Here is a 21,439-nt window from a genome sequence, read left to right as displayed (position 1 = left end):
TCAGGTTGGAGTGTGGTGGCACGATCTCAGCTCACTGCAAGCTCCACCTCCCGGGTTCACGCCATTCTCCTGCTTCAGCCTCCCAAGTAGCTGGGACTACAGGTGCCTGCCACCACGTCTGGCTAATTTTTGTATTTTTAGTAGAGGCGGGGTTCACCACGTTAGCCAGGATGGTATCGATCTCCTGACCTTGTGATCTGCCCACCTTGGCCTCCCAAAGTGCTGGAATTACAGGCGTGAGCCACCGCGGCTGGCCTAATTTTTATATATTTATTTGAGATGGGGTCGGTCTCTGTCACCCAGGCTGGAGTGCAGTGGCGTGATCACAGCTCATCAACCTCATGGGCTCAGGTGATCCTCCACTTCCGCCTCCCAAGCAGCTGGAACCACAGGGACGTGCCTCCATGCCTGGCTAATTTTTTAAATATTTAACATTTTTTTGTAGAGACAGGGTCTTCCTATATTACCCAAACTGTTCTTAAACTCCTGGGCTCAAACAGTCCTCCTGCCTCGGCCTCTCAAAATGCTGGGATTTACAGGCATGAACAACCACACCCAGCTATGTGTTTTATAAATGACTTTTTTTTACCTTAACATTATCGTCATCTAATTGACTGTTAAATACAGAATATATTTTAAGTTCTGTTAACTTGTGTTCTGATTGGTATTTAGTGGAAAATATGTTTTATTTATGGAAAGTATGTTTTATTTTGCTTGATTACCTTTTAAATTATGTACGTGTGATGTCCTCTTTGTGCTAATTAAATATAAATTATGGGTAATGGGCCACTATAAACTCTAATACCCAAAGATGCCTATGACACACATGATCTGATGGGTTCCTCATTTGTCATGAACTCATGTTCCTTTAATATTTTTAGCTATGCAAGAAGAGGCCTTGAAGCTGGTGTTACTGGCATTAGAAGATGGTTCCGCCCTCTCAAGGAAAGTTCTGGTACTTTTTGTTGTGCAGAGACTAGAACCAAGATTTCCTCAGGCATCAAAAACAAGTATTGGTCATGTTGTGCAACTACTGTATCGAGCTTCTTGTTTTAAGGTAAGCATTAAGTATCTATGTAAAGACATGCCTGTTTGTGAGACAGAGACTTCCTGAAATTCGTGTTACCCAGTCTAGAGGCCCTAGCAATGCAGAATGCTTACAAGAGTTGAGAGGAAACTTTCCTTCTGCATAGATTGCATCTGTGATACCACCTTTTGGTAGTACCCGTTACTATCTATTGGCAAAATAAGAGCATATATGTGAAAATGTTAGTAACAGAAAGAACATAAGGAAATCATTTGGTAAACTTGACTCTTATCAAGTAAAAGTGGACTGCAGAAGCCTCATTTCTTTACATTTAGTGTCTTTCTTAAAAGGAAATCAGAGACTATATCGGAAACTTCGTAAGGAGTATGTAAACTTTGTAACCCATAATTATTTTTGTTATCTCATTCTCTGTAGTGATTAGATTAACACCTTTAATCTGAAAATGGCCTACATGTTATCTCAGATACAACCAGGAAATGGAAAGTTGAGGAGTTTGGCCTACTCTGCTTTTAGATGTTGTTTTTTGTTTAGTGGAAAGGGTAGGGAAGAACCCCAAGATATTTTAAAATGTAGTTTCATTGTCTAATAGTCTAGCAGGTAGTGACAGATACTGAAAGCAAGGTGAATCCTTAAAGTGTTTTTATGATCGAAGAGTGTAGGTTGCTGGCTGGGTCTTGAGAAAGGCTCATGTACTTGGAAATAGAAAGGCCTATTGGCTTCTATGAAAGTAAAACATTTAAATTTGAAACAAAAGCTTATTTAGGTTATTTTGTTGGTTTTATAGCCCCCAAGAGTGAAAATAGTACAGACAGAAAAATGTTTCTTTGGCAGACCACTTAGTTTGAGGTAACAGGTAGTTGATAATAGAAATGTGTTGAAGTGAATTCATTTAATTCCACTAATGAGGCTTGGACACTATCTGCCTCATAGTCATAGTGTTTAGTTTCATGCTCTTAGGGCAACAATTGAAATTAATCTCTGGTTCCACACACAACCTCACTAGGCCCTGTAAAACTCTGTACTTTTTGAATGTATAGTTTTTTACTACTTAAGTAGAAATTAAAGCTATATAAATACCCTGATGATAATTTCTCTGGTAGCAGAAAATTTCTTCTTTTCATTTTTTTTTTTTTTTTTTTAAAGCAACAGACTTTTGCTCTGTTGCTTAGGCTGGAGTGCAGTGGTGCCATCACAGTTCACTGCAGCCTTGAACTCCTGGGCGCAGGCCGTCCTCCTGCCTCAGCCTCCCTAGAAAATTTCTTAATTATCATGTGGTAGTAGTAATATATGCCTACCTATTAGCTGGATTCCTTGCTTGTCTATCTTTATCCTCTATTGTTACCAAAGTGATGTTTTTTAAAGCATAAATCTGATCATGTCACTTCTCTGCTTAAAAATCCTCAATCAGCTCTGTGCAGTGGTTTATACCTGTAATCCCAGCACTTTGGGAGGCCAAAGCGAGAGGATTGCTTGAGCCCAGAAAGTCAAGGCTACAGCGAGCCTAGATCGTGCCACTGCACTCCAGCCTGGGTGACAAAGACCCTGTCCTCCCCGTCCCCACCCCTGCAAAAAAAGTCAGTGGTTTCATATTCCCTTCATAATAATATCCAAATTTCCTGTCGTAGTATATAATGCCCTCTATTCTTCTCTAGCCTGTATCATACCTTAACCCTATGTGCTCTGCTTTTTCATGTTTCTATTTCACCACTTGCTTCTCTTTTAAAAATTCTGTTTCTCCCCCTTCTCTTTTTTCCTTTTTTTTTTTTTTTTTTTTTTTGAGACGGAGTCTCACTCTGTCCCTCACGCTGGAGTGCTGTGATGCTATCTCAGCTCACTGCAACCTCTGCCTCCCGAGTAGGTGGGAGTACAGGTGCCTGCCACCACCGTGCCTGACTAGTTTTTATATTTTTATTTGAGATGGGGTTTCACCATGTTGGCCAGGCTGGTCTCAAACTCCTGACTTCAAGTGATCTACCCACCTCAGCCTCTCAAAGTGCTGGGATTACAGGCATGAGCCCACCATCCCTGGCCTCCTCACCTTTCTTTGCTCTGGAAACTCCTGTTTATTGTGCACAAATCAATTCATGTAGCTTTCAGCTGGGAGAAGCCGTTTCTGAAATCCCTTTCTTCTCCCTAATTTAATTCCCTTTCCTCTTTGTTGCCATCAAACCTTATAACTTTTACTATAATTTTCTACTTACAAGTTTCTCTTTCTTACTAGTGGCTGAAATCATTGAAGGCAAGGATTATGTATTTAGTTATTTAAGTTCTGTTTTGTTCCAGAAAGAATTTGTGGTCAGGACATTATCTTATCTTTGTACCTTATTTGTGTGGTGTCTGACATGTAAGTATCCCCCACCCTCCCTGAAAAAGGAATAAATGAATCAGTTGAAGGGAGAAAACACAGACCAATTCTGATGAGTTTCTTTTTCTCTTTTCTATTTTTTAGGTTACCAAAAGAGATGAAGACTCTTCCCTAATGCAGCTGAAGGAAGAATTTCGGAGTTATGAAGCATTACGCAGAGAACATGATGCCCAAATTGTTCATATTGCTATGGAAGCAGGACTCCGTATTTCACCTGAACAGTGGTCCTCTCTTTTGTATGGTGATTTGGCTCATAAATCACACATGCAGTCTATCATTGATAAGGTTTGTGAAATTAGAGATGCTGATGTTCTATCATTGCTGTTACATTGAAGAGTATTAGAATATTCTAAAGAGTCTATACACAAACAGTTGGAGATTCCTATGTTTTTAATTGTCAGACTCTTATAAATTATCCTTATTTTCTTTTTATTTTTCTACTTGCAAAATAAAGGGATGCAATAGGGAAACAAATACATGATACTAGCATAAAAGCAATGAGGCTTACAAAGTTTCAAGCTTATCTATATTCTGACCTCAGAGAGTTAATACAGTTTATAAGTTTTCTAAGTGTCTAATGATGAATTTCATAGGGCAGATTCTGAGTTGAAAACTTAATTCATCACTGATACTCCTACTATGGAATCTGAAGACACTTGAAAACCTATTAAATATGTTGATAAATTGAAAGTATTTGAGTATAAATGTGTCATAAGAACCAAAGTAAAAAGCATTCTCATTTCTGTTTGTTAGCTACAGTCTCCAGAGTCATTTGCAAAGAGTGTCCAGGAATTGACAATTGTTTTGCAACGAACAGGTGACCCAGCTAACTTAAATAGACTGAGGCCTCATTTAGAGCTTCTTGCAAACATAGACCCTAATCCAGGTATGTGGGAATATGCTCAGTTGCTTATATTTTTTTCTACTTTTGAGGTGAATAACACAAGAGAATTACTGCTAACATTCTTCCCCCCCAACCCCCATGCCCTTGGTGGCTTGTTTTAGATGCTGTTTCACCAACTTGGGAGCAGCTAGAAAATGCAATGGTAGCTGTTAAAACAGTAGTTCATGGCCTTGTGGACTTCATACAAAATTATAGTAGAAAAGGCCATGAGACCCCTCAGGTAAGTACATTTATCGCATTTCTGACTGCTATTGTTTCTAACTCAGTTTCATCCTGAACATCTTAACAAGCTGTTTTGTTAATTGGACTCCGTATGTGACTCATTAAGTTTTTATCATCTCTGTTCTTTTGGGAGGAACCCAGTTTTTAGTGTACTTGGTAAACATTTCATAGCACAGCAAGAGTTTAGAGGGTATCTTGGGTCTGAGTGTACTTCATTACAGAATATTTTTGACCAAATGTAGATAATTGATTCCAAACATTTTGTCTAATTCTTTTCTACTGTGGGAAATTGTCATTTTTTTTCCTGTATTGAATTTCTATATGTAAATTTATGGAATTTGAATTTTTATTTATTTATTTATTTTTTAAGACGAAGTCTCACTCTGTTGCCCAGGCTGGAGTGCAGTGACCCTATCGCAGCTCACTGCAACATCTGCCTCCTGAGTTCAAGTGATTCTCCTGCCTCAGCCTCCCAAGTAACTGAGATTACAGGCAAGCGCCACCACGCCCTGCTAATTTTTGTATTTTTTGTAGAGAGAGGGTTTTACCATGTTGGCCAGGCTGATCTCAAACTCCTGACCTCAGGTGATCTGCCCACCTTGGCCTCCCAAAGTGCTCGGGCCGAAATTTGAATTTTCAAGATAATTTTCAATGTACTTTAGAAGTTAAGATATAATCAGGCCAGGCGCCGTGGCTCACACTTGTAATCCCAGCACTTTGGGAGGCCGAGGCGGGTGGATCACGAGGCCAGGAGATCGAGACCACGGTGAAACCCTGTCTCTACTAACAATACAAAAAAATTAGCCGGGCGTAGTGGCGGGCGCCTGTAGTCCCAGCTACTCGGAGAGGCTGAGGCAGGAGGATGGCGTGAACCCGGGAGGCAGAGCTTGCAGTGAGCCAAGATTGCACCACTGCACTCCAGCCTGGGCGACAGAGCGAGACTCCGTCTCAAAAAAAAAAAATCCTGGCCAGGCACGGTGGCTCACGCCTGTAATCCCAGCACTTTAGGAGGTTGAGGTGAGTGGATCACTTGAGGCCAGAAGTTCGAGACCAGCCTGGCCAACATGGTGAAACCCCATCTCTACTAAAAAAAAAAATAAAAAAATTGGCCAGGCATTGTGGTGGATGCCTGTAATTCCAGCTACTGAGAAGGTTGAGTTAGGAGAATCGCTTGAACCTGGGAGATGGAGGCTACAGTGAGCCGAGATCGCACCACTGCACTCCAGCCTGGGCGACAGAGTGACTCTTGTCTCCAAAAATGTAAAATAAAAAGAAGTTAAGATATAATCCTTTATACTAATAACTTCTATTTAATAAGTTATTATGAGCCATTCACTACATTCAATGTTTTACATGTATTATTTCTTACCCTCACGGCCACCTGCAATGTAGTTGCTATTTCCAAGCTGAAATTCAAAGAGGTTAAATAACATAAGATTGTGCTGTTAGGGGGCTGGGCGCAGTGGCTTGTGCCTATAATCCCAGCACTTTGGGGGGGTGAGGCGGGCAGATCACGGGGTCAGGAGATCGAGACCATCCTGGCTAACATGGTGAAACCCCATCTCTACTAAAAATACAAAAAATTAGCCGGGCGTGGTGGCAGGCGCCCGTAGTCCCAGCTACTTGGGAGCTCCCTGAGTCAGGGAGAATGGCCTGAACCCGGGAAGTGGAGCTTGCAGTGAGCCAAGATGGTGCTGCTGCACTCCAGCCTGGGCAACAGAGCAAGGCTGTGTCTCAAAAATAAAAAATGAAAAAGATTGTGCTGTCAGAGCTGGGATCAAACCTACATTTTGTACTCTTCTCTCCTTAGAAGATATTATAACTTAAAATATTAAAACCATGTTTTCATCTTAGGCTCATAAGAATAAGAATGTATTAGATTTTGATGCAAATTGTAGAAGTAATAGTGAAATTTTAATATTCTGCCTCATTGTGTGAACTCAAATAGTTCAAGCCTGAGAGTTGTACCCTCAAGCTGACAAGTGAATTGGTAATTTTTCACTTCCAGGGGGAATTGTATTCTACCTTTTCTGAGAAAGTTTAGACAAAGCTTTTGGTTTTTTTTAATGCTTTTTAAAATTGTTTGATTTTGGTAGCAGAATTTTAAGACAGCAATAAATCGATGAAAAAATATTTTCTTTTTCTGGGCATTCTGTTAACTAATGAATAAATGGACATAACATTTGAACCAGTTTCGAATAATCTTCAGAAGGAATATCTAAAGTGCCAACTCAGGGTTATGTCACATAACTCACAACAGGAAACAATGGAATATTAGTTGTTTCAGCACAAGAATTACTTGTCTAATGTGAAAAAGAATTAAAGGTGTAATTATAAAGTTCTGAACTTCCTAGAGTGAATAACAAATGGAATCTTCACTTTGCCACTCATTGAACGTGTTCCATTTTTGTAGCCTCAGCCAAACAGCAAATACAAGACTAGCATGTGCCGAGATTTGCGACAGCAAGGGGGTTGTCCACGAGGAACAAATTGTACATTTGCCCATTCTCAGGAAGAGCTTGAAAAGTAAGTGTTGAGAATTCTGTTTCATATGGGTTTCATTTTTGATTTTTATGGGAGTGTTATATACAGTCCTGAAGTTTGTGATGACTTTCAGAAATGCAAGTTAAGGGCTGGGCACCATAGCTCATGCCTGTAGTCCCAGCACTTTGCGGGGCTGAGGCAGGAGGATTGCTTGTGCTCAGGAGTTTGAGACCAGCCTGGCCAAGATAAGAAGACCCCCGTCTCTATAAAAAATTTAAAAATTAGCTGTATGGCCCACAACTGTGGTCCCAGCTGCTCAAAAGGCTGAAGTGGAAGGATTGCTTGAACCTCAGAGGTCAAGGCTACAGTGAGTGTGTTCACGCCACTGCATTCCAGCCTGAGGGACACAGCAAGACTCTGCCTCAAAACAAAATATATAAGATCTGGGTACAAGATTAACTTAAGTGATTTAGAACTTTACTCAATGGTCATATTTTGAGACCATTTTATAGCTGGAATCCATATTTATACTGAGCACCTGTATAGAATGAAAATACTTGCATTCTTATTAGCTCAGATTCAGTTAAACCTAGCAGCAAAGTCTCAGGCAAAATGGTAAAGCAGATATATATCCTTTTTATGGCTTTTGGTTTTTTTAACATTCTTTTTCCCTGTATATTCTTTCTCTTCTCCTATGGTTAACCCCTTTTTCTATGTCCCTTTACCCGAGACGTAAAAGTTAATGTATATAAGGTTTAATACTATTATCCAATTTTTGTTTTCTTTTGAGACGGAGTCTTGCTCTGTCACCCAGGCTGCAGTGCAGCAGCGCGATCTCGGCTCACTGCAAGCCCCGCCTCCCGGGTTCCCGCCATTCTCCTGCCTCAGCCTCTCCGAGTAGCTGGGACTACAGGCGCCCGCCACCACACCGGGCTAATTTTTTTTTTTTTATGTTTTTAGTAGAGACGGGGTTTCACCGTGGTCTCCATCTCCTGACCTCGTGATCCGCCTGCCTCGGTCTCCCAAAGTGCTGGGATTACAAGCGTGAGCCACTGCGCCCGGCCTTGTTGTTTTGTTTTTTAACTAAGACTTTCATTATTGAGACCTCACGAAAAAATTGATCCCAGCCTTTCTACTGGCCAGTGTATCAACTTTTTTTTTTTTTTTTTTTTTTTTGAGATGGAGTCTTGCTCTGTCACCCAGGGTGGAGTGCAGTGGCATGATCTTGGCTCACTGCAACCTCTGCCTCCCCCGTTCAAACGATACTCCTGCCTCAGCCTCCTGAGTAGCTGGAACCACAGGCACCCACCACCACGCCTGGCCAATTTTTGTATTTTTAGTACAGACGGGGTTTCCCCATGTTGGCCAGGTGGGTCTCAAACTCCTGACCTCAAGCGATCTGCCTGCCTCGGCCTCCCAAAGTACTGGGATTACAGGCGTGAGCCACCACGCCCACCCTGTCTATCAACTCTTTGTGGGCACATTCATTTTGTTTTTAGATACTTTAAACAAACTGAGCTAATTTTCTCCCATACCTCCTCGTCCTGCCTTCCATTGTACTCATCTCATGTACCCTGTTTAGCTATTCAGCCTGTTATATATGCTGTGTTATAATAATCATCTTTGTCAGCTGTCCTTCCTTCAGCTTTTTCTGCTTAATCAGTCAAAAAGTTCCGCCAATTCATCTTCCTATATATTTCTCAATTCTTTCTTCTTCTTTCCATCCTTATGATCCAAGCTGTCATCTCCTTTACTCGATCCCTTGTTGCCTTCTAACTAGTCTTAAATCTCTCGCTGTCCACCCCTTTCCCATTATTTCCCTTAAAACAGAAATATTTTTAAAGCACAGATTTACTCATACCACCCTTCTTTACCTAAGCCTGTGATAGCCTCTCATTGTCCCGTAGATTAAGATATAAAATCTGTGTTGTGGTCTCTAAGACCCTGCATCATCTAATCTGTGTCTGCCTTTCTGATCTCATTACACAACACTAATTGTACTCAAGCCACAATGACCTTCTCTCAGTTTGTGGTATGCACTGTGCTCTTTCCCACCTCAGGTCTTTTACATAATGCTGTTACTCCTAGCCTTGCCTTTGAGACCTTTCCTTCGTCTAGCTCATCCTTCACTTTTTCAGGGTAATTCCCCTGACTCTTCATACTAACCAGCTTCCTCTTTCAAACACTTATCACATAAAATTAATTAGTGGCCTATTTTAGAGCTTGACAAACTTCTTTATGAAGTCCAGATAGCAAACATTTTTGGCTTTGTGGGCCACAGAATCTGTTACAACCACTCAGCAGTGCCATTGTAGCAAAAAAACAGCCGCAGACAGTGCATAAATTGGGCATGGCTGTAAACTTTATTTATAAAAACACTTTACAGAAACTATGGCCCATAATCTGTTTATTAAATGTTTGTCTACCTTACATAGGTGTAACCCCCACGGACTATATCTTCATTGTTGTCTCCTTTCCTCAGTGGCTAGCCTGGGCACTGTATATAATGAGCTCTACAAGCAGCAGCAGTGTGATAGAAGATAAGTGTGTGTGCAGTAAAAAGAGCAGAAACATGCTTCTCTTCTCAGTTTTCTTCCCACTTGAAGAGCCTAGAGAAGAGGATACAGGAGTCCTAAGGAAAAAAGATGCTGTTTGCACCCAGTCGAACTAGTTCTATATACAGAATTTCACATCAAGATAATTTGGGAGACTCCAGGAAATATATTCAGCTTGTCCGTACCTGAAATAGAGCTTTTTAGCTAAAAGGGGAGCTTTTGAGAAAGTTAGACTAAAAAAGTCAGAGAAGAAACTGTGGTTTCATTGCCATTCCACCCTCAGTTAGTGCCCAGGCTGAAAATCCATTTTCTTCTCTCTCATACCTTCAAACAGACTTCACATTCTTCATCTGCAGTACCTAGTTCAGAACTTTATTATCTTTTGCCAGACTTGTAATAGCAGCAGTAAAAATAATAATAGCCAAACTAGGTGTGGTGGCTCATGCCTGTATTCCCAGCAGTTTGGGAGGCAAAGGCAGGAGGATACCTTGAGTCTAGGAGTTTGAGACCAGCCTGGGCAACATAGTGAGACCTCACCTCTACAAAAATAATAAACAAAATTGGCTGAGCATAGTGGCATACGCCTGTCATCTTAGCTACTCAGGAGGCTGAGGTGGGAGGATCGCTTGAACTCGGGAGGTCAAGTTTGCCATGAACTGAGATTATACCACTGTATTCCAACCTGGGCAACAGAGCAAGACTGTCTCAAAAATATAAATAAAAAATAATAAAATAAATAATAAATATATAAAATATCACTCATTAAAAAATAATAATGGCAAAATTATTGGTCACATTTTTAGTGTTTCACATGGTAATCCAGTTGGTTTTACTGCTTCAGTGGCTTTTTATCCAGTATCTTCCTATATCTCAACCTGTCTTTTCCATTTCCACTATTTTCTTTTTAAAATGTGTTTCTCCTTTAAATTCTTAATTAGTTCCTCAGTACATCACAGAATCTCATCCTGATTTTATCCTCTAGCTTTACTCCGCCATTTGTATACTTTGTTTTTAAGGTATATTCAATTAATCACTGTTGATTACTATATAAATTTCTTTTACTCTTCACTTGTCTATATTGTTTATTCCATATTGTATTTTTTCTCTCTTCATCTGGAGAGCTATTTCTAATCATACTCAGATATTACCTTCCCTCCGCAGACTTCCCTAGGCAGTGTTAATTGCATCCTTCACAGTGCTGCCATAGCACTCCATACATAGTAGTTTAAAAATTATGGTATAGTTAGCTGGGTGTGGTGGCAGGCACCTGTAATCCCAGCTGCCTGGGAGGCTGAGGCAGGAGAATGGCTTGAACTTGGGAGGCAGAGGTTGCGGTGAGCCAAGATCGCACCACTGTACTCCTGTGTGGATGACAGAGCAGGATTCTGTCTCAAAAAAATAAACAAATAAAAATAAATATTATGGTATAGTTATAAAACTACAGTATTATAATTTTTTATTTACATGTGTGTTTTCACTGGACTTCATTTATCTCACGGGTTATTAATCTTTTTTTTTTTTTTTTTTTTTTTGAGACAGAGCCTCACTCTGTAGTGCAGTGGTATGATCTTGGCTCACTGCAACTTGTGCCTCCCAGGCTCAGGCGATTCTCCTACCTCAGCCTCTCGAGTAGCTGGGACCACAGACACACGCCACCATGCCTGGCTAAATTTTTTTTGTATTTTTTGTAGAGATGGAGATTCACCATGTTGCCCAGGCTGGTCTTGAACTCCTGAGCTCAAACAGTCTGCCCACCTCAGCCTCCCAAAGTGCTAGGATTACAGGCGTGAGCCATGGCGCCTGGCAAGGGGTTATTCATCTTTATATTTCCTGCATCTAGAAAATACCTGATACATAAACTCAGTATATTTATGTGGAGGAGCAAATAATACACAGTTCTTACTTCTTATTTCCAGCCAGCTTCACACTGTATTGCTGTTTAAATAAACAGGGATAATACAAAGGATTAGAAAAGTAGGTGATGTGACTGTCCTTTCAGTTTAAAAAATACATATTGCTACCTCACTCTGAGCTTTTCGAGGATAGGCTGTTTGTCTTAGTTCACGTAACACCAGAAATTCAGCAAATGTTGTTCAACTTAAATAAATTAATTTTACCTATATTTTCTTTCTCTATTATACACCCCTCTAACCAAACAAAATGTGGATGCCCAATAATCCCTTCTTAAACTACGTATTTATCCTATGTAAACATAAATATGTAGAATAAATATTATGTAGATATGTGGATATGTTTTAGAACTAGGATGTTGGGGTTATGTTCTTAAGAATTGCTACATTCTGGGGAGTGTCAAAAGCGAGGGATCAACCAACTCGACAAATAGTGGCCAGGAGCAGTGGCTCATGCCGGTAATCCCAGCACTTCGGGAGGCCAAGGCTGGTGGATCACTTGAGGTCAGGAGTTTGAGACCAGCCTGGCCAGCATGGGGGAAACCCTGTCTCTACTAACAATACAGAAATTAGCCAGGCATGGTGGTGCACGCCCGTAATCCCAGCTACTGGGGAGGCTGAGGCACGAGAATTGCGTGAACCTGGGAGGTGGAGGTTGCAGTGAGCACCACTGCACTCCAACCTGGGTGACAGAGTGAGACTTTCTCTCAAAAAAAACTATTCAAGATGTTTCTAATGGAAAAAGAGGAACAGTAAACATGTAAATAAGCAATTTTGGCCATAGCAAAGAATTTGGATTTTATTCTGGTTGCAATAAGAAGTCATTTTAGAGTTTTATTTAAATGGAATGATGAGATTTTCATTTTGTCTTAGACATATCACTCTGGTGTCTGCATGGAGACAAGAAGTTAAACTTCTATAGTGGTCCACAGGTGGGAGTTTGGTAGCTCAGGTAGGACTATAGCAATGGAAATGATGAAAAGTAAGCCGGGCGCGGTGGCTCATGCCTGTAATCCCAGCACTTTGGGAGGCTGAGGCGGGTGGATCACCAGGTCAGGAGATCGAGACCATCCTGGCTAACATGGTGAAACCCCGTCTCTACTAAAAATACAAAAAAATTAGCCAGGCCTGGTGGCGGGTGCCTGTAGTCCCAGCTACTCGGGAGGCTGAGGCAGGAGAATGGCATGAACCCGGGAGGCAGAGCTTGCAGTAAGCCGAGATCGCGCCACTGCACTCCAGACTGGGCGAGAGCGAGACTCCGTCTCAAAAAAAAGAAAGAAAAAAGAAAAGTAGTCATACTTAGGATATGTTTTGGAAGTAGAGCTGACAACATGGACCAATTGAATGTGGGCTATAAAGAAAAGAGAGGAATCAAGGATGACTCCAAGGTATGGAGCCTGTATAACTTAGTGGTCTCTTACCGAAACTGGAAATGCATCAGGGCAGAAAATCAGTGGTTCTCTTGGCCATATGAAGTTTGAAGCTTATTCTATATTCATGTAACAAATAATAATTGGGGGCCAGGTGAGGGGGCTCACGCCTGTAATTCCAATACTTTGAAAAGCTGAGGCAAGAAGATCACTTGAGCTTAGGAGTTTGCGACCAGCCTGGGTAACATAGCAAGACCTTGTCTCTACTACAAAAAAAAAAAAAAATTGGCTGGGCATGGTGACTCACTCCTGCCTGGGTGGTGGAGACTCTGCCTTTAAAATAATAATAATAATTGGGTACTTAGGATGTTATGAGGCAGTGTATTATGTGCTAAAGATAGATGCAAGAAAGGCAAAATTCTTGTCCTCCAGGGGCTTACATTGTAGTAAGAAGACAGATGTGAAATAAATAAATATAGCATAATATCTTGTAATGACAGGCAGTATGAAAAAAATACACAAAGGAGAAAAAGAATGATTGAGAAAGGGGAGATCTCTTAGATAGAATAGTGTAGGAAAGACTCTTAGAAGATACAACATTTGGCCAGGTGCAGTGGCTCACGCCTGTAATCCCAGCACTTTGGGAGGCCAAGGCAGGTGGATCACGAGGTCAGGAGATCGGAACTATCCTGGCTAACACGGTGAAACCCTGTCTCTACTAAAAATAGAAGAAATTAGCCAGGCGTGGTGGCAGGCACCTGTAGTCCCAGCTACTCGGGAGGCTGAGGCCGGAGAATGGCATGAACCTGGGAGGCAGAGCTTGCAGTGAGCTGAGATTGCGCCACTGCACTGCATTCTGGGCGACAGAGCGAGACTCCATCTCAAAAAAAAAAAAAGATAAAACATTTGAGCAGATAGTCAAAGAAGGTGCCCAAGAGAAAAAAAGATAATTACCTAAGTGAAGTCTTAGAGGAAGGCAAATGGGCTTGAGACCTAGGCCACAGGTGGTGATACTAGCTTTAGTCAGGAACAGGAACTCATTGTCCCTTATCTTTAAGAGGAATGTGGCTACAGGTGCAGGAAGGTTACTGGAATTGGTAGCGGAAAAATAAATTATTCTCCTCTGCTTTCATCTATTTTCGTGGTTAAGTGGGAGACAATATCATCTAGCTGTAGGAGGGGTGGTTGAAAGTGGAGGGGAAAAGGCTGTTGGAGATGCGAAAATGAACTTAGTAAAGAAGCATATTAATGAATTACTTATTTATAATTTTGAAGGGATTATAGACAGCGTGATTGCACAATTTTTCTCCAACATTTAGCTGCTTGGGAGCAGGCACAAAATAAGTACAGAATTGGATTGAGCTTTTACCAAATGAGTTATACAGAGGGAGTGGATCAAGGGAGTTAAAAATTATTTACAAGAGAGGGATTAATGGTAGATAGTGGATTCTAAGATGGGTAAGAAGGGATTTAAAAAGAATAGGGAGAGTTAGGCATGGTGGTGCACACCTGTAGTCCCAGCTACTCTGGAGGCAGAGCTGGGAGGATCACTTGCATTTAGGATTTAAGGCAGTCTAGGCAACATAGTGAGATCCTGTCTCTGAAAAGGCAGCCTTTAGCTGCCCCAATACTGAGAATCCAGTGTATATCCATACTTGTCACTTGCTTTACCTCACTTGGTCAAGATTTTATTTCTCCTGACTCTCTTTTGAGAGGTTCATAGTCAAAAGTTTATTTTTTGCTTTCTAGAGCAACCTTGTGGATTATCTCAGTTTTTTTTTTTTTTTTTTGGAGACAGTCTTGCTCTGTCAGCCAGGCTGGAGTATAGTGGCACAATCTCGGCTCACTGCAACCTCCGTCTCCCAGGCTCAAGCAATTCTCCTGCTTCAGCCTCCCGAGTAGCTGGGATTACAGGCATGTGCTACCACTTCCAGCTAATTTTTGTATTTTTAGTAGAGACGGGGTTTCACCATGTTTGCCAGGCTGGTCTTGAACTCCTGACCTCAGGTAATCCACTCGCCTCAGCCTCCCAAGGTGCTGGGATTGCAGGTGTGAGTCACTATGCCTGGCCAAGTTTTGTTTTTTGAGGATGGAAAGCAAGGAGACACGATATTTTGTATAGGAACTCTGAGGAAAAGAATAATGAGGTTTCAGAGAGCATGTGGAGGAAGGCATAGGGATCTTTGGGCCCCTCCAGACAACCAGATTGCCTTCCTAAAATATGGGTCTGCTCATGCCCTTCCTTCTTGAAAGAAGTAATTATTGGTTTTCCTCTTATCTGTAAGATGATGCTGGCCAGGCACAGTGGCTCATGCCTGTAATCCCAGCACTTTGGGAGGCCAAGGAAGGCGGATCACTTGAGGTCAGGAGTTTGAGAACAGCTTGGCCAACATGATGAAACCCCATCTCTACTAAAAATACAAAAATTAGCCAGGTGTGGTGGCAGGCGCACGCCTATAATGCACACCTATACTCCAGAGGCTGAGGCAGGAGAATTGCTTGAACCCGGGAAGTGGAGGTTGCAGTGAGCTGAGATCACACTATTGCACTCCAGCCTGGGTGACAAGAGCGAAACTGCCTCAAAAAAAAAAAAAAAAAAAGTCGTGTAAACTGGCCATCACCTGTTTTTTTTATATTCTGTTACTTCACTTTTAGCCAGTCTAATCTAGGAGCACTTGTCTTTTATTGAGCATCACCTTCCTCTGCCAATGTGTACATGTTAAAGAGAAGGAGAAGAGAAGGATTGAATAATGAAGCTGTTTATAGATACCAGAGGACTAAAAGGGAAACTATTGTGAAGGCATTGCTTATTACTAACACTTTATATTTAATTACCATATGCTTATATATAATATTAATAACAGATCACTTTAGGCATATATAATTATGACCCCAAATATGTATAGTCTTCTTTCTGTTCGTGAACTTAATTTTTCACCACTTTAAAAATATTGTAGGGGCCGGGCATGGTGGCTCACACCTGTAATCCCAGCACTTTGGGAGGCCGAAGTGGGCAGATCACCTGAGGTCAGGATTTTGAGACCAGCCTGGCCAACATGGCAAAACCCCATCTCTACGAAAAATACAAAAGTTAACCAGGCGTGGTGGCAGGCACATGCCTGTAATCCCAGCTACTTGGGAGGCTGAGGCAGGAGAATCACTTGAACCCGGGAGGCGGAGGTTGCAGTGAGCCGAGATCGCACCATTGCACTCTAACCTGGGCAACAAGAGTGGAACTTAACCCCCCCATCAAAAAAAAAAAAAAAAAAAATACACACACACACACACACACACATATAGGAGGGAATATTGTTAAGGGGTACATTTTAATGAAATTTTGGTATATAAGTGGAAACTCCTTTCTTTTTTTTTTTTTTCTTTTTTTTTTTTTTGAGACAGAGTCTTGCTCTGTCGCCCAGGCTGAAGTGCAGTGGCGCAATCTCGGCTCACTGCAAGCTCCGCCTCCCAGGTTCACACCATTCTCCTGCCTCAGCCTGCCGAGTAGCTGGGACTACAGGCGCCCACCACCACGCCCGGCTAATTTTTTGTATTTTTAGTAGAGACGGGGTTTCACTGTGTTAGCCAGGATGGTCTCGATCTCCTGACCTCGTGATCCACCCGCCTCAGCCTCCCAAAGTGCTGGGATTACAGGCATGAGCCACTGTGCCTGGCCCTCATTTTATTAAATGGAATCCAAAATCAAATTGCCAGTCCTTTTGTGTATTAGAGTATTATATCCAATGATCACCATAAATAAAACTCAAAACTTAGTATCAGAAAAATCTTTCATACAAATGTTTTTAACTTTAGGTATAAACTATTCTGAAAACTATAATACAGAATTTCTATTTTTGTGTAATGTTTAAGAATGAGTTCTTTAAATTATTTTTTTAAATTATATAATCCTTTTACAGTTTGGTAACAACAGAGAATGGCTTCAGCTCTTGCATACCTTTTCTCTTTACTCTGTGTTCTCAACCAAATTTGTTGCCAGTTCCTGTCATTTTTACATAACATACCTTATATTCTAGTTATACAAAATTTTCAAATGATCTCTTTCCTCTCCCTCAAAAGGTTTTTTTGAATACATTCTTGGACAAAGTGGCATGAGGGGGAAAAAAAATACATGTATACTCGGCTTGCGATATTAATTACATGTATATTATATACATATGTGAATGGCATATATATTTTCATGTGGCATCTGTTGCAGCAGAATTTGACATAGACTGTATTTGATTATTTAGCTGAAGAAACTTTTTGTCAAAACTGTTTCCTCCTTTTTCAATCTATTCCCATTGCCCATTGCCATTTTTTGTCTTGAGTAAGATTTAGTGAAATATTCACCAATCTGTTGATTGTTTTTGAAACAGGTATCGATTAAGGAACAAAAAGATCAATGCCACTGTAAGAACGTTTCCTCTTCTAAATAAAGTTGGTGTAAACAACACTGTCACAACCACAGCCGGAAATGTCATTTCTGTCATAGGAGGTACTGAAACAACAGGGAAAATTGTTCCAAGTACAAACGGAATTTCAAATGCAGAAAACAGTGTTTCCCAGCTAATCTCACGTAGTACTGACAGTACCTTAAGAGCTCTGGAGACCGTGAAGAAAGTGGGAAAGGTTGGCACTAATGGTCAGAATGCTGCTGGGCCCTCTGCAGATTCTGTAACTGAAAAGTAGGTATTAGGTAAAAATGATTACTGGAAATTCTTTTTCCTTTTTAGAAATGCCTGAGTGTTTTTATTTCTCCTGATGAATACTGGTTAATCAGAATTTTTATGCAGAATATTTTGTGATGTAGAAGAAACACTAAATACTAAAAAATTTGAGTTCTAGTTTGGTTCTGCAACTGAATAGCCCTGTGAACTTGGAAAGTGGGAAAGTGACTTTAACTCTGAGTTTTGTTTTCCTCAACTCTCCCAAAGAGACTGCACCAGAATTGTTTTTTTTCACACCTTATTTTCTTGAACTGTAGTGTTGATTCCATAGAGGTGCTAGAAAAGAACTAAATAGAAGCCTAAGCAGGTAAAATGCTGAGCCTCCAGCTCTGTTTCAGTCAGAGCGCTTTCACTTTATACTCTGTAATGAGGTGTAGCACTTAAGAGGGGAGTCTTGGCCGGGTGCAGTGGTTCACGCCTGTAATCCCAGCACTTTGGGAGGCTGAGGCGTGTGGATCATGAGGTCTGGAGATCGAGACCATCCTGGCTAACGTGGTGAAACCCCATCTCTACTGAAAATACAAAAAAAAAAAAATTAGCTGGGCATGGTGGCGGGCGTATGTACTCCTAGCTACTCAGGAGGCTGAGGTAGGAGAATGGCATGAACCTGGGAGGCAGAGCTTGCAGTGAACCCAGATCGTGCTACTGCAATCCAGCCTGGGCGACAGAGTGAGACTCCGTCTCAAAAAAAAAAAAGAGGAGGGGACTCTTTGGAGCCACACTCTCTGGGCTTTCAAGTTCTGGCTCATGGTTTCCCAGCTGTTTGATCTTAGGCCAGTTACTTAATCTGTCTACCTTAGTTTACTCATTCATAAAACTAGAATTATAATGGTGTCAACTTCATATGTTGGTTGCGAAGATTAAGTGAATTAATACTCCAGTATGCCTTGAACAATGCCTGCCAGATAGTAAGCATTCAGTAAGTATTTGTGTTATTATTATTATCACCGTTAATTGTTATCGAGTGTCAGCATAAGATTTCATTTGTCAGAGGGTTTCGGTGCCTTTAGAAAAAAGTTTTTAAATTTTCAGATTATCTGAAAAGTTATTTCCAACTCTAAAATCTTGAGTAAGATTTAGTAAAATATTCATCAATATGTTGATGTTCAGATTTTGTTGCCTATAAATAGTCTCAGTATCTGTTATATGCCTGCTAGGAAAAAAGCATTGAGCTAGGCACATAGCAATGATGGATAGATAAGCAGTAACATTTGCTACTTCTGCAGTCAGCACATGATGGGGGAAATTGTTTATTAAAGGACTTTTACAGGCTGGGCACGGTGGCTCAGTCCTGTAATCCCAACACTTTGGGAGGCCGAGGTGGGCAGATCACCTGAGGTTGGGCGTTCAAGACCAGCCTGACCAACATGGAGAAATCCCGTCTCTACTAAAAATACAAAATTAGCCGGGCATGGTGGCGCATGCCTGTAATCCCAGCTACCTGGGAAGGCTGAGGCAGGAGAATTGCTTGAACCCGGGAGGCAGAGGTTGCAGTGAGCCAAGATCGCACCATTGTACGCTAGCCTGGGCAACAAGAGTGAAACTCCATCTCAAAAAAAAAAAAGGACTTTTACAATCTTCCCTGGGCAAGATTTTAGAAAAGATATATTCGAGAACACTGTCTAGTTAACAAATGTTATTTATGCACTCAATCTTGTAGCTCTGTTTTTGGCACATGAAATATACAAGATACTTTGCTTTTAAGGGATTTATGATATAGTTGTGGAGACAGCATTTACACATACGAAACAGTACTGAAGTTGGATTAAAGGACAGGAAAATTTTATATTGCTGGGAGAAATATGAGAAATTACAGAAAAAAGAACAACATAACATGGATTAAATCTATCTGTAATTATGTGGAATATTGAGGAGACCAGTCTTTTAGATCTGAAGGCTTATATTAGGGACTGGTATAAAATAAGGTTAGATAGGTTGGTGCCAGATTATGGAGACCTCATGTATACATGTTTAGGAAATAAGCTTTTGACGAGTTTTGGCAAGATAATGTTGTAAAACTGTTTTATATCCATACAATGGAAAATTCAGCCATAAAAAAGGAATGAAGTACTATTTGCTACGATATGGATGAACCTTTAAACATTGTGCTAAATGAAAGAAGCCAGATACAAAAAATCACATATTTATATGGCTCTATTTATGTTAAATGTCCAGAATAGGCAAATACATAGAGACAGGAAGTAGATTAATGGTTTCTAGGGGTTTAGGGCCCCAGGAATGGGGAATGAATGCTAATGGGTACAGGTTTCTCTTGGGGATGATGAAAATGTTTCAGAATTAGATAGTGGTGATAACTGGACAACGTTGTGAATATACTAAAAATTAGTGAATTGTACATCCTAAAATAACTGTATCTCAATTTTTTAACAAAATAGACTAGGGTAAAAAAAAAATTTTTTTTTTTTTTTTTTTTTTTTTTTTGAGTTGGAGTCTCTCTGTCACCCAGGTGGAGTGCAATGGTGTGATCTTGGCTCACTGCAACCTCCACCTGCCAGGTTCAAGCGATTCTCCTGCCTCAGCCTCCTAAGTAGCTGCGATTACAGGCGCCCGCCATCATGCCCAGCTAATTTTTGTATTTTTAGGAGAGACAGGGCTTTGCCATATTGGCCAGACTGGTCTAGAACTCCTGACCGCAAGTGATCCGCCCACCTTGGCCTCCCAAAAGGCTGGGATTACAGGTGTGAGCCACTGCGCCCAGCTGGTAAAGACTTTTAAAAAATAAATCTAAATTTTTATTGGAACACAGTTGTTCCAATTATTATTGGAACACAGGAAAAAGAATAATTCTATGAGAGGTATTGTGGATGGCTTCTTAGAGGTGAAGTGATGATACCTGAGCTATTTCCAAAAGTGTGGATAACAAGGAAGGAAGGGCCTTGTGGATGGAGAAGGCAGCACAGGCAAAATGAATAAGGTGTGAGAGAAGCTGCCATGGAGGAGAGCCTAGAAGCCTGAAAGTCATCTAGGATAGTGATCTCATTCTCACTAGGATGTGACTGAAGATTAGCTTTTTCTGTAAGTTCCAGTTTTTGAGATAGCTTGCATGATTTCATGAGGCGATAAATGTTGACCTTATCATGGATCTTGTTGCCTTTTTGTTGATAAGTCTATGAGTTTACCATTTCAAAGTACTAATCCAAATTTTAGGTATATAACATTTTGACATGGAGGGACCAGATAATTTATGTAAAGCACAGTGCCTAGAATAGACTCAAATAACCACTTGATAAATATTAGTTATCGTTTTAAGGAAATCCTAATCATTTTCCTTGTTGTCTCTATTTTACTTTATGTAAAGAATAAGCACAGTCCTAAAATATCTTTATACTCTAAACCCTAACGTTTGTACTTACTATTATTACCCACAGTTCCTTAGGTTTTTTTACATTTTAATACACAGTTACACATAGAAGTAAACATCTGCTAGACTAATCTGTGATAAACTTAAAGGCAGCCCATGTACCTTTTTCTTTATACCCTACCTTTAAAATGATTGTTCTAATTTGAGAAAAAAATCCTCTAATCTGGTTGAGATGCAGTGTATTGAGTTCCTGCATAATTAACAAGATCATTTTCTTCAGTCATCACATATCTAAAGCTCTGTCAAAATTTGACTAAAATAAGCAAATACAATCAGCAAAATAAATATAGCTACAAATCCAGCTGACTAAGCTTTGGCCATATATATATATTTTTTTCTTTTCTTTTTTTTTGAGACAGAGTTTCGCTCTTGTTGCCCAGGCTGGAGTGCAATGCCACGATCTCGGCTCACCACAATCTCCACCTCCTGGGTTCAAGCGATTCTCCTGCCTCAGCCTCCCGAGTAGCTGGGATTA

General features: G+C 40.7%; 1 protein-coding gene and 1 non-coding gene across 6 annotated transcripts in view; both read left to right on the top strand.

Moving 5' to 3' along the window:
- Nucleotides 1-21,439, top strand: part of RC3H2 (ring finger and CCCH-type domains 2) — a 58,543-nt gene that overhangs the window by 22,256 nt on the left and 14,848 nt on the right. For 4 of the 5 annotated variants that reach the window (XM_030817775.1, XM_030817776.1, XM_030817773.1 and 1 more), the window contains 6 exons: nt 882-1,057; nt 3,498-3,698; nt 4,167-4,299; nt 4,419-4,537; nt 6,953-7,065; nt 17,232-17,540. In XM_030817775.1, the coding sequence (XP_030673635.1) occupies nt 882-1,057; nt 3,498-3,698; nt 4,167-4,299; nt 4,419-4,537; nt 6,953-7,065; nt 17,232-17,540 (1,051 nt within the window). The remainder of the gene's footprint in view (nt 1-881; nt 1,058-3,497; nt 3,699-4,166; nt 4,300-4,418; nt 4,538-6,952; nt 7,066-17,231; nt 17,541-21,439) is intronic. The other variant, XM_030817777.1, reaches the window with a different exon arrangement.
- LOC115836512 lies at nt 3,969-4,079 on the top strand. The gene has a single exon (XR_004031585.1). It is a non-coding gene; the product is annotated as a small nucleolar RNA SNORD90 (small nucleolar RNA).

Source organism: Nomascus leucogenys, chromosome 8, assembly GCF_006542625.1.
Source record: "Nomascus leucogenys isolate Asia chromosome 8, Asia_NLE_v1, whole genome shotgun sequence".
NCBI lineage: Eukaryota > Metazoa > Chordata > Mammalia > Primates > Hylobatidae > Nomascus > Nomascus leucogenys.
The sequence above is the reverse complement of the archived record's forward strand: the minus strand, read 5'-3'. Positions and strand labels throughout refer to the sequence as shown.